Source organism: Ceratotherium simum, chromosome 17, assembly GCF_057802395.1.
Source record: "Ceratotherium simum simum isolate JZ-2026a chromosome 17, ASM5780239v1, whole genome shotgun sequence".
In the NCBI taxonomy this organism is placed as follows: domain Eukaryota; kingdom Metazoa; phylum Chordata; class Mammalia; order Perissodactyla; family Rhinocerotidae; genus Ceratotherium; species Ceratotherium simum.
The window spans coordinates 48,267,998-48,280,695 of record NC_141916.1 but is presented as its reverse complement, the minus strand read 5'-3'; the positions used below and the strand labels follow the sequence as shown (position 1 = coordinate 48,280,695).

The 12,698-nt window shown below is 44.4% G+C and overlaps 1 protein-coding gene across 2 annotated transcripts in view; it reads left to right on the top strand.

Moving 5' to 3' along the window:
• The window catches only part of ETV6 (ETS variant transcription factor 6), a 219,778-nt gene extending 211,170 nt beyond the window's left edge, over nucleotides 1-8,608 (top strand). For both annotated transcript variants that reach the window (XM_004435375.3, XM_087442736.1), the window contains exons 7-8: nucleotides 965-1,065; nucleotides 4,808-8,608. In XM_004435375.3, coding sequence (XP_004435432.1) covers nucleotides 965-1,065; nucleotides 4,808-4,913 — 207 coding nt within the window. In that variant the 3' untranslated portion in view covers nucleotides 4,914-8,608. The remainder of the gene's footprint in view (nucleotides 1-964; nucleotides 1,066-4,807) is intronic.
• Nucleotides 8,609-12,698: the final 4,090 nt, after the last annotated feature.

Here is a 12,698-nt window from a genome sequence, read left to right as displayed (position 1 = left end):
ATCTGCTGTACATTGTACCCATAGTTAACACTACTATATGATGCACTTAAAAATTTAAGAGGGTAGATCTCATGTTAAGAGTTCTTACCACAATAAAATAAAATAAATAGAGCAAAAAGTCCCCCCCCGCAAAAAAAATTTAAATTAATAAATCTGTATTCCTACTTTAAAAAAGTGAGTAACCAAGATTCAGGCCCAACCACAGACAGGTCGATGTGGGGCAGAGGTGACAAGGCACCCTGGTGGCACAATGCCAGGTCAGCGGAATGAGAGGGGACAGAAGAGGCACAGCCAAGCTCTGCCCTGGCTGCCCCCTTCGAGGAGGGCAGCTGTCGCTCCGGCCCTGTTGAGGAGGACCTAATGCAGGCCTTGCCCAAATATGGCAAGGCCCCACTGACAGACACTTCAATGTGTGAGTCACTGAGAAAAATCCCTCTGCAACTCCCACGTTGAGCCATAGCCCCAGGGCTCAGAACCACTGTATTCTTGCTTCCACAACAGGAATTTAAACAAAAAAAAATCTCTTCCTTAAAATGACAAACCAGAAACACAGTTTGAGAAAGGTCATTGCAACAAAAAAAAGAAACTCGGTGTGGGTCAGAAGGTGAAGGATGACCCACAGATAGGGGGATCTGCAGGAAATTCCTCGGGCATAGCAGAGCCACAGTCTTGGGAAAGGAAACAAGGGAGGTTGCTGTGGGATACGCTTTATGAGCCAGAGCTCCAAGGCTTCTGACAAAGGGTGATTCACCTTCGGAGAAATCTTGGCGATGGCGGCGTATAGAAAAGCAAAGGGTGGGAACTAGGGCCTGGAAGCCAGCACATTCGCAGGTAGCTTTCCTGAACGGCAGGGCCACAGGAGCAGCTGAGAGCTTTTATTTAATAGCTCCCCCAGCGCCTTTTCTCAGGTTCATTTCATTGTATCTTTGTGCTTTTTTTCTCTCTTCCTCCTTTGAACAAACAGAACAGAACAAACATGACCTATGAGAAAATGTCCAGAGCCCTGCGCCACTACTACAAACTAAACATTATCAGGAAGGAGCCAGGACAAAGGCTTTTGTTCAGGTAGCATTTCCTCTTTCTCCTTTCCTTCTTTCGGGAGGATATTGTTTTCTTTAAATAAGAGGGAGGAGGGAGACTGTTAAGATCTCTACCTGCCTGTCTGATACTCAAAGACCTCATTGCTACAAATTGGATACCAGGTGCTGGTTTGTTAGAATTTAAGAAAGAAAAATTTTTTTTACTTATGTCTGTCCTGTAGTAAAGCCAAAACTAAATAAACACAGTCTGACTCACCTTTAAAATAAGGCAATGATTAAATAGTATTATCTCGTACTAACATCCAGTGTAGTTAAAAGGAGCAACCCAAGTAATGTTGTCAATGGCAAAGCAAGGAATTAAAGCTGGACTCCAGGTTCCCAACCCTGTAAGCTAGTTTCTGAACCAGTGTCAAACTGCAGTCATGGCCCATTAGTAAATCATGAAATAATGAGTCAGTCACAACTTTTTTTAATGTAATAGAACAGAATTGAATAGGATAGGATAAAGATGAAAAATATCAGACCATATCACATGAATTAAGAGTGACTGTTGATTCATGAAAATTTGGTTCCGGGGTGGGTGGGTGTGTGTGTGTGAGATGAGTCATGATATAAAATGTTTTCTTGCAATGCATAATAATCAGAAAAGTCTGAAAGCTGCTGCACTAGTCATTCCTCTTTCCAGAATTCCCCACAGCTAATGAGTTCCAACGATTTAACCTACCACATAGATTGTGATTCCAAGTACTATGCAAGAGACGAGAAAGAATTAGAAGAGGAAGAAGAAGGGATCTAAAGGACGAATCAGGAGAGGTAGAAGTAGACCTCTGACACTGGTGGTAATTGACAATGGTGAGACCAAGTGAAGGTTGGGAGAAGGTGGGATCAACAAACACGACCTTAGGTTGTGGGTTTTGGCAGGTGGGACAGAAAAGAGTTTCAGATGGGGCTAGAGATGTGGATTTGGAATTATCTGTATACAAGTAGAAAATGACAGTATGGATGAGCAGAGGAGCTCACTGGGATAAGAACTTAGTAGAAAGAGCCAAGAATCTGGGCTTTAGCACTGGGAAGGTGTGGTAACTTAGGCATAGTAAAAACAATTGAAATCTTCAAAAGAACCAGAAAAGGCTGTTCAAGAAATGAAAACAGAATGGAATGAAGTTAAAAAAGAACCCTCCTTTCTCTGGCTCTGCTGATGCCTTCTCTTCATCCTTCACCTTAAACTTCCTCGTTGGCTCCTACACCTTTTTCCTGGATGAATTGATCCCGTTACACAGCTTCAGTTATCAACTCAATGATTAGACTCAAATCTCTATATCCAGCTGTAAAATCTCCCTGAAATTCCAAATCTGAATTTCCAAGAGCTTCTTACAGGACGTGTCCACTGAGATATCACATGAGTATCTCAGACATGAAACGTTCAAGATAGACCTTCACATACTAGAAGTCACCTCTCACCTCCAGCATTCTTGTTACTCATCAGTGACATCACCATTGTTTTAAGCAACCAACCTTGACACTAAAGTTATCTTTGACTCTTCCTATATCCAAGTCAGTCATTGTGCTGGATTGCCCATTGGCTCTTCAGCACCATTCCCACGCCATTCTATGTTGCAGGGGCTTGAAGCCTGGGAAACACGTTTCCCAAGATTTCTTACCAGCAGGTTCCAGGTTGGAGTCTACCAATGACAAGCACTTTCATGAGATTTGGAAGATGAAAGAAAGGCAAAAGCATTATTATTGCTTCCCTGCAATGAAGGCTGATGTCTAGACTTCATGATTCACATCTAGATTAATTAAACAATCTTCTACCTCTGGTCCACGCTCCTGCCTCCCGAATTCATCATACACACTGCCAGCTGCCCTACAACACTAATATGATTTCCTGTGCCAGAAACATATATCCCTTTAACTTTTGCTTTTTTAATATGTATATCCTCTGTGTCCATCTCTGTGGACCATAAAGGTCCATGCCCTTTATGAGGCCTTCTTCAACTGCTCAAACACACACAGATATCTTCTTTCATCATCTCTTGGGTTCTCTTGGCCCTAAACCACATTGTGATTGGTTTATAGCATTTTTAATGGCTATATGTGTGAAGTCCTTCTCCTCACAACTAGATCATAAGCTCCTAGAAAGCAGAGGGTTGTATTTTATATAATTCTGTTTTATACCTTATGGAGGCTTTTCTTGCCAAGCCTGGTATGGAATATCAGAAGCTTAATATAAAAAAAGTAGTCAAAAGAAGAAAGGGGTCGTTTGAAGGGCAAAATATAGCATGTCTGTGGATTTGGCCTAGAGGGATTATTAGTGACTTCAGATGTGGAGGAAGAAGTTTTAGCTAGGGGATAAAGGCAGAAGACGGACTGCAGATGCTCCAGATCATACTGCCTGAGAAGTTCAGCAATAATGGGCAGAAAAGAAAAGTCGGAGTAGTTGAAAGGTTCATAGGCTTCCAATAGTGATTTTCAACAAGATAAAAGGAAAGAATAGTGCTATTGGGGGAGAGATTAGTCATTTTTGAGGAAATGAGTGTTGGAAGCCAGACTTGCCACAAAATGAAGGCTTCTTGGTATAAAACCCAGTGTGTACTCTAGTGAAGTGTTAAATTGTGGGTACTCTACAATATTTATGGGCATTAAGGAAGGAAGATTTCAGTATGGACTGGTGCCTTTAAGCAGCAGTTTGATGATGAGGCAGAGCTCAGAGAATGAGTAGGGCTCAGCAAAAGAAGTAAAGAGGTTCCAAATAAGGGCAAAGCTAAAAGTTTGGAGGAGGGCATGAGCCATGATTTATAGAAGAAAAAAGACTGGCCCAACTGGAGTGGAGGTTCTTGCTAGCAAATAGTGGCAAACAAGAGTTTCCTGGTTAGAGATGACAGAGGGCACTGATGGGCAGGCCAAAGAGTGTATCCTTGACTTGATAAGTGGTCATCATAGGCTTTTGAACATAGAGTGATGAGAGAAAATGTGTGTCCTAAGACAGTTCATCTGGTGCAGGGCAGAGTATATGGGAAGGGGAAGGTGTGCAGAGTGGGGCTGTGGAAAGGGCACTCCCACAGTAAGGGCAGGACATTTGCATCCAGGCTGCCTTCCTGCACCATGTAAATCGTGGTCGAAACAGGTCACTGATGTTATTTCCAAGTGAACCCAATGAACAAGGTGAGGCTTGCTGTGTGCACCTAGCTGCAAAGGATGATAGACTAAAGGGGATTAATTGCCAGTGTTTTGGGTGGGTCAGTGATAACACTGAAAAACATTCTCTTTTTTTTTGCCTTTCTAATTTCCAAAAGCACTACTAACTTGCCCTTTTATCAAAATTTTCCGTGCAGCATTTAATTGTATCCTTCGAGTTAAATTCAAGTTTTGAATACCATTCCCTGGACTCACGGTCCAGGTTGGAAATGCTTGTACAGCTCTCATGGGTCTTTGTAAAATCTAACTCTCTAAAAATAAGAAACGCAGGTAAGTGAGCTGTACCAGGGTTCCCTCGTATGGTCGTGCAGGAATGCACGACACACCTTCAAGGGGCGCTCTCTACCACACAGTCATCCTAGACTTTTTTATAGTTATTTTGCCATTTTTCAGGCAGTCGGAGGAAGGAGCACCTTTTTCTAATTTGTGCTAAGTTAGCATCAATGGCCGGGTTTGGTAGCTCTCCAGCTGCGTGAGATGATGGGCCTTTCTTTTTCTAGGTTAGATTTCAGGTGAAGACAACTTTAGGTAAATGTCATCTCTTTACTCCTCCATTTTTTCTTCCAAAGGTTTATGAAAACCCCAGATGAAATCATGAGTGGCCGAACAGACCGTCTGGAGCACCTTGAGTCCCAGGAGCTGGATGAACAAATATACCAGGAAGATGAATGCTGAAGGAACCAACCCCCCACCTCCGCGGGCCGGCAGCCGAGGGAAGCCCTGCCCACCAGGATTGCTGGAGGCGTGATGGAGCAGGCGGGCTGAGGAGAGCGAAGGAAGAGACCCCGAAATGGGAGTGACGCTTCTCTTGCGTACCAGGAGGGACCCCAGAGCACCTTAGACAAACCAGCCAGCAAAGGCGGGGCTGGAGTTCTGGCCGAGGGCACGAGCCCGGGACTCGAGTTTCACGTTTCCTACCCACTGGGAATCTCTCCATCTGTAATTCCTCACCCTCACCCTTCCACCTGTTGTTAGTTTCATGGTGTTTTTGTTTTTGTTTTTTTAAGAACATGCAGTTTGACTTTTCAGCATTCATACAGGGGAAGACATCGAGGTTGTTTTCCTATGGAAATATATATCTATTATATATATATATTTTTTGCAAATCTCACGAAGTGCGGCAAGCCCAGCTGGTCAGGAAAGAATACTTGCAAAAGGGTTCAGGTTCCTCTTTATCCTGCCGCGTGGATCGGGTTTGTTCCTGTTGCTGTTGGGTCTTGGCTGGGGGGGATAAAAAGATGCTTTTAAAAAGGATAAAGTGAAAAAGAGAGCTCTCTTTTTCTCTCTCTTGCTCTCGCTCCTTCCCTGCCTCCCCCTGCCCCACTCCGTGCCTGCTGTGGAGCTTCAGATGCCCTTCAGCAGAGGTCAGCCTCTTGGAGAGTCTTGGGAGTTGTTGGCAAACAGAATCAGTGGCCTGGGTGCTTTGTGGCCAGCACCACAAAATCAAACCCACATCCCGGCATCTGGCTACCCACTGGAGGAAGGCCAGAAACGTCACAGATGCTGCTGTCCTCCAGAAAGATGAGTGCTGGTCCAGCCCCTGACATGGCTGTGAGAACCACAGGCTTGGTGGTGCCACACAGCGGAAGATAAGGATGGAAGATAATGATGGGGGCTTCCAAATAGCTTGGAAGACCCCAGCACCTTGGGATTAGCTTGCAAGTACTCCAAAGTGGAAATACAAAAAGACCACACAGGCTCGATGGTCCAGAAACTGGGTGAAAAATCTTCTATCATGGGGATTTATTGGTTTTTAAGGCTAGTGAGGAAGGAAGGGTCTTCTACTCCATCCCAGAGGCCACCTTGTGGTCAGTTTCATGCCCTCACCTAATTTTTTTTTTTCAGTTTCTAGCCTTTTTTAAAGTTTCCTGGTCCCCACAGGACACAGGGCATTTGAGAGAGGAGGATCCTGGTGTGCAGTCTCGGTTCCTACCGGTGTCAGCCCAGCCTGGGCAGACAGGAAATTCCTCAGATACATAACTTTCCTTCTTTCCTTCTTCCCTAGCTGTGTTTCAGAATGGACCCATTCGTGGCTCTTTTTCACCTCAAAATAAGGTCAATAGTGTCTTAAAATGAGGAAAGTGCCACCCCTTAGTACTTTTGATGATAGCAAATATTTTTAGAGAGCTGTTTTAGATTTTTTTTCTGGCCATCTGAATGGACTCTTTCAATATAGCTTCAGAATCCACTATTAGGAGTACAGTCTTTTTTAATCTAAAAGATGAGAGCTGCCTTACAAAGCACGCGCTCCTCATTTCTCTGTTTCCTGGACTCGGTTGGGTGAGCATCTCCCGGCTCCCAGGGTACTTGTGTGCGCTGTCAGCAGCAGTTCCCAAGTGAAGCTGCCAGACCCCCGGGCATCTCCTCAAGCCATTTCTGAGTGGAGTCAGGTACATAGGGGTTGGGGGCACACAGACGGGAGAACTGACAAGGACACCAGCCTGGGAGGAGGGAGGGACAAGTAGGTTGACTTCTGATTCAAGGACACTGGAATTGAGGAGCTGATCAAGGCTGTTCAGTCTTGCCCTGTTCCTGCCTCTTATCAGACTGCAGATAGACACGTGGAGGTGGCCAGCCTCTCCCCACTGTCACACCCTCCCCCTACTCTACCTTCTGTAATGTTGGGCTTGCAGTGAGGTCCCTAGAGGGTCCCTCATGAAGGGTTTGGTCTCAACCTGCTGGAATGGTAATGAAATGCAGCTGGATCCCAGCACGCCACAGATGTCTTCAAGAGTGTCCAGCAGCACACACTGATGCATTTTCCAGCCTCTAAGGTGACTGATGTTGTATCTCACTTGGAGAGATTAAGCCAAATTCCTGGTGTGTTGTGAAAGCCATTGAGTTCAAGAGCTGGAGAGAAAGGGTGGATTTTCACTGAAGCCCTTTGTGTGAGCCTGAAATCAGAGACCAGGGCATGATGTTGCTCTTTTCTGAGATTAGGACATCTCCTTCTGTTCACTGACCCAGGTGTAAGGACTCAGGTTCTTACTGTTCAAAGAATCTTACAGTTGAATTGTGGAGGGAAATTCCCTTTTGCCCCAAGTATTTCTGTATTTAAAGTAGTATCCTATAAGAATATGTAAGGCTAAGGATCACACCTTCAGCCACTTGAAGAAAAAATAGAATGTGCTAATTCCAATGGAGTCTTTATTTCCCATCAGATATTACCAATAGTGATTTTCTGTTGATTCCCTTAATGGCAAAAGTCCTCCTCGTTTGTTCTTTGAGAGAATACCTGGGCAGTGCTGACACCAGGGATACAGTATTTAGACACCACATACCCCAAAGATTTCAGATTCAATTTAGCAAAGCGTGATGAAGCACGTGCCCGACACTGAGGGATTCAAAGATGAATCAGGTGCAAATCCCTGCCCTCTGTGAGTTTCTGTCCTACTGCAGAATCTAGCATGACATTCCTCACTGCAACACTAAGTACTGGGGGTGATGAAAGTGTCACCTGGAACCAAATTAAAAGCACATCTGTGACACCAATAGTTGGCCTTCCCCTGCTGCTGTCATGGGAATTCTTGGCTTGCAAGATCAGAAATCAGGGGAGGAAAAGGCAGAAGAGCGCTCAGGAGGAGAGCTTCCTCCAGCTGTGTCCTGGGCAGACGGGCTCACCTGTATCTTGAAATTCTCTAGCCTCTTCTCCCTGCCAGGTGGCCTCCTCTCCACCAGAAGAAAGCAGCGGTCATTGGACTGGCTGTAGGGAAGCAATGTTATCTCTAAGATCTTTTTGTCCCAAGGCAAGGTGGTCTTGCCTAAGGCAGCAGCTCCAAAGTTCCAGATCCTTTTAGAGGGTCCCCACAGGAAAAGAGGAATAACAGACTGACGGAGTTTCTCCTTTCATCAGTATGTTTGGAACCCTCTGACCCATTGTCTTTTTACACTGAGAGCTTGTCCAAATCAGAATGTAGATTTAGCTGAAACTTAAACAGATATGACAGGATTTACCTAAATGACTAAGTAACCACCATCCCCATCTTTCACTGCCTGGGACCCAACTCGGAATACATTTTTGAAACATTAACTCCCTTTTGCTGAAGGGAAACCTGCGTATCAGAGAGGTTGCCCTAGGAGCAGACAGCACGCCAGGGACAGAATTAGGACTGGGATTCAGTCCGGCCATACCCCCATTTGACCCATTCCCAGCCAGGAAGCTCAAGATAAAAGATTTGGGAAAATACACAAAGAACAAGGGCAGTTTTCTTTGCCCAAGCCTTCGGTGCTAGTTAGCTCTCACCCATTCAGCCTGCTCCTCTTCTCAGCAGAAACTTGGAATGAAGGGGGTGACACAAGGAAGCCCATGGGAGGGAGGAGGCAATAATCCCTGCCTGTCTAAAAACCACAAGAGACTAACCTGACACTCTTTTGGCCCCATCTGCATCAACACTAAACAACTACCAACTCCCTGAATCTTTCACACATGCCAAGTGAACGTTCTTGAAGATTTCTCTTTGTGACTGCAACCACCTACTTGCAAACCAGGACGAATCTAGAATTTCTTTTTTTTTTTTTTTTTTTCGGTTTAATTTCTAATCTCTTGTTGTTTATGAGGTGTGGGGTTTATAAGGGACTGAATCAAATGAATGTAACAAAAAAGAAAAAACAAAAAAAAATGCCTTTTCTCAGGGCCAGTGAGTTGCAAATAATTTTTAAAGAAAAGCCTATAATTGCATCATCTCAATAAATTTTTTATAAAAAAAAACCTCAAGTCTCTGTTTTTAATAATATGAAATGAAGTCAGACAGGCAAGGTGCTGCAATGGAGTAAATCCTGTGTCCACTCAATTATGATAGAAAGTGCAGTCATGGTTTTTCACTGGCAGGAATCCCGTGTCACAGCAGTCTGCAGGCAATCTTCAGACAAGCGGCACCAGGAAGGTCAGAGCAAACAGTTCCAAGCTGAGCAGCTGCCACAGGTGCAGAAATTTGCCAGAAGGAACCCCAACCAGAGATGCTTGGGTTCTGTGCTGTGCTGAAGATTTATCAGTTCACTGAGGACAGAGGTGATTCCAAGAGTTAAAGGATCTTGGGTCTTCCCACAGTATAACTCTCTAGTGAAATCGTGGATGTGAGCCTATAGGTGATGAGGGCATAAATGTGGCGTAGAGCCCATGACCACACTCAGGACTAGAATGACATGGAAGGTCTTCGCACAGCTCAGAGCCAGCCCCCGTGCTCAGAATGTCTCAGCCACGTTAGCCAGTGGAGCCACCTGCCAACCAGTAGACACTTGTGATTTCAACATTAAACAGACCGTGGTCAACTAGAAGTATCTATCTGCCCTCAGAGGTGGGTAGAAACTAAGAGAAGAATGGAAAATGAGGCAAAGTAACATTGCTTGTTAGCAACTCAGATGTAGGTTTGAGAAGAAGCAGCTTGAAATCAATGGTCTCAGAGAATGTTGTTAGATTATTCCTGTATTTAAGTTGGTCCCAGGGACTCTGTTTCCCATGACTGTGGGTTGCTGAAATTTGGCCCTATATTCTATATTGTCAGAGTATGATATCAGATAATAAGGGTCTAGATATTTCCTGAAGTGCTAATAACTCATCTGATGCTACTATTTCCATAACCCGGCATTAGCATCACCTGGGAATGGGTAGAAATGCAAATTATCAGTTCCCACCCCATAAACTGAATCAAAAACCTTGGCAGTGGGGCTTAGTAATCTGTTTTAACAAGCTCTCGGGTGGTTCTGATGCATGCTGAAGTTTGGGAACCACTGCTAGCGTCAATTTGTTCATCCTATGAGAAAGAGTATGTGGCCATTTAAACAGTAAGTACACAGATTAATTGATGACAACTAATTTGCATTAATACTACTTACACACAATAATGGTGCATTTTTCCTAATCCTAGATATACTATGGAATGTAGCTAAATGGACACAGAATCACATACGCAAGTCCTCTTCTTGCTTCCTCCAAACCTTGTAAGCAGTCCATTTGCTATAAAGATGAGCTGTTTTAAAGGGTAACTCTAACAGCTGACCTGCCCTTGCAAATTAAAGCACGGCAATCTATTCGCTTATGTCCACTTACCTGCCTAACCAGCCTAATCTAAAAAGAAAAACAAAAGGATCATTCTCATCTGCCAGCTGACCTTGGCTATCTGTCCCTGAACTCATTAGGCAGAGCCCAGATGACCACTTAGCCAGAGTTTTTGCAGGTGACGCAAGAACCACGGGACTAGACCAGTGCTTCTCAAACCTGAAAGTGCTAGCGAATCACCTGGGGATCTGGGTAAAAAGCAGGCTTTGCTGGTAATATCACTATCTTGGGAAGTACAGGCAGAAGATCTGCTCTACCCTACTCTGGGTGAGGCTTGAGATTTGGCATTTTTAACACGCGCCCCAGTGATGCTGATGCCGCTCATCCTCAGATCACACTTCGAGTAGCAAGAGACGGGTGATCTCCCTTTAAGCCCTAAGATTCAGACCCTAATGCAAAACTGAGCTGGCCTCTCTCTTTGGTGTATTCCTTTGCCAGTTCCTCCCTAGAACAGTCCCTGGATCCAATCCTGCTCTGCAAGAAGTTTGCTTGTTCTCTTTTCAGGGCAGCAACACCATGATCAAGTCTCTTTGCCATGTGAAGGAAGAGCTATGCACGCACTAGACCTTAATACAGGCGGTCATGACCAGATGCCTCATGATCACCATCCTTATGGGAGGGAATGAGAATTCCTGACATCACTGCCTCTCTTCTAGCCTCTAGAAAGACCAGTCGTGATCACTGTAACAGATAGAAAGTTGACAATGCCATTCTTGATGTTCCAAAAGACAATAGGATAAATGAGTTGATCTTCCATTTAAACTGCCCAAGATGTTGACATTAAAAGCAGATAATCTTGGGGCAGTGGTCTTACTGTCAGAACTTACAGATTCACTCAGTTTTTTTTTAATAAGCCTTCAGCCCTGCTGGATGGAAGAGGTAGATCTCTGCTATTAAAAACCACCAAATAGGGCCAGCCCCGTGGCTTAGCGGTTAAGTGCGCGCGCTCCACTACTGGCGGCCCGGGTTCGGATCCCGGGCACACACCGACGCACCGCTTCTCCGGCCATGCTGAGGCCGCGTCCCACATACAGCAACTAGAAGGACGTGCAACTATGAGATACAACTATCTACTGGGGCTTTGGGGAAAAGAAGGAGGAGGATTGGCAATAGATGTTAGCTCAGAGCCGGTCTTCCTCAGCAAAAAGAGGAGGATTAGCATGGATGTTAGCTCAGGGCTGATCTTCCTTACAAAAAAAAAAAAAAAGAAAGAAAGAAAAAAAAAAACCACCCAGTAAATTCTGCTTAATCTCTTCCAAGGCAGTAGAAGACTATTCTTTCTTCCCCAAAACCTCTTAACAATACTCTTCTGGAGGGTCTCTATGCCTCTCCTCTCAACCAGAGTTTGGTCATGAGATCCCACATCAGACCACCTGAGTTGGCCTTTGCTTCCTCTGATGGCTCTGGGAGCACTAAGCTCTCCCTCCTTAGTGTCCCATCTGCAAGCAGTTCTGTAAAAGCAACTGAATGCCTGCCTGCAGTGGATTGTTCATGCACCTCTGGCCCCACTAGAGCTCTCGGAGGAGAGGAGAGTATTTGACCCACTTTTATACCACCAGCCCCTTGCATGGTGCCTGGCACCTGTGCATCTTAGTAAGTGTTTTGAATGAGGGAGTGAAGTCAGAGAAAATCTTTGTGACCTTGGGTTAGACAAAGATTTCTTAGATATGACACCAAAAACACAATCCATAAAAGAAAAGAAAAACTGACAAAGTAGACTTCATGAAAATTAAAACTTGCTCTTCAAAAGACACCATTAAGAAAATGGAAAGACAAGACACAGGCTGGGAGAAAACGTGACTCTCTTATGTACAAAAGAAGAAATTTATGACATGCACTGAACATATCTTCACATTTTTACTTTAAAACTGTCTTGAAAGACGGTTATCTTTCCATTCATAGCTGGGTATTGTTAGTCACTCACACACAAAAGACAGATATATTACACATCTACCGTAATGAAACCATCTTCAAAATGTGTTTTAAAATTATATCTTCTGTCTGTCATGTTGGCAAAACACTTTTCCCTGTTCTGTAATTTATATTCCTTCTTCCCTTTCCTTTTGTGAATTTCTGAACTAGGCAGCCTCTTGGGAGGCATATTAAAGGGTTTTAAAATTAGATGATAAAATCAATTTCTCATTCCTGGTAAACAGCGTTACACGCTGAATCGTTTGGTCTCAGAATTTCGGCCTATTGCAACTATAGGCAAAGCAACACTTTTAGACAGTGGGCCTCAGGGCTGGGGGAACAGCCTGCAATCTCAACGTGTGACTTGCTGTGTCAGGAGCAAAAGTGCCATCAGAGATAGGACAGTACTAGCACGGATGTTGGTTTTGTCCACCTGAGTGTTCTGACTACTTGAGCTTCAATGTCCGACTTTCATTTTGTCAATTACATCAGGA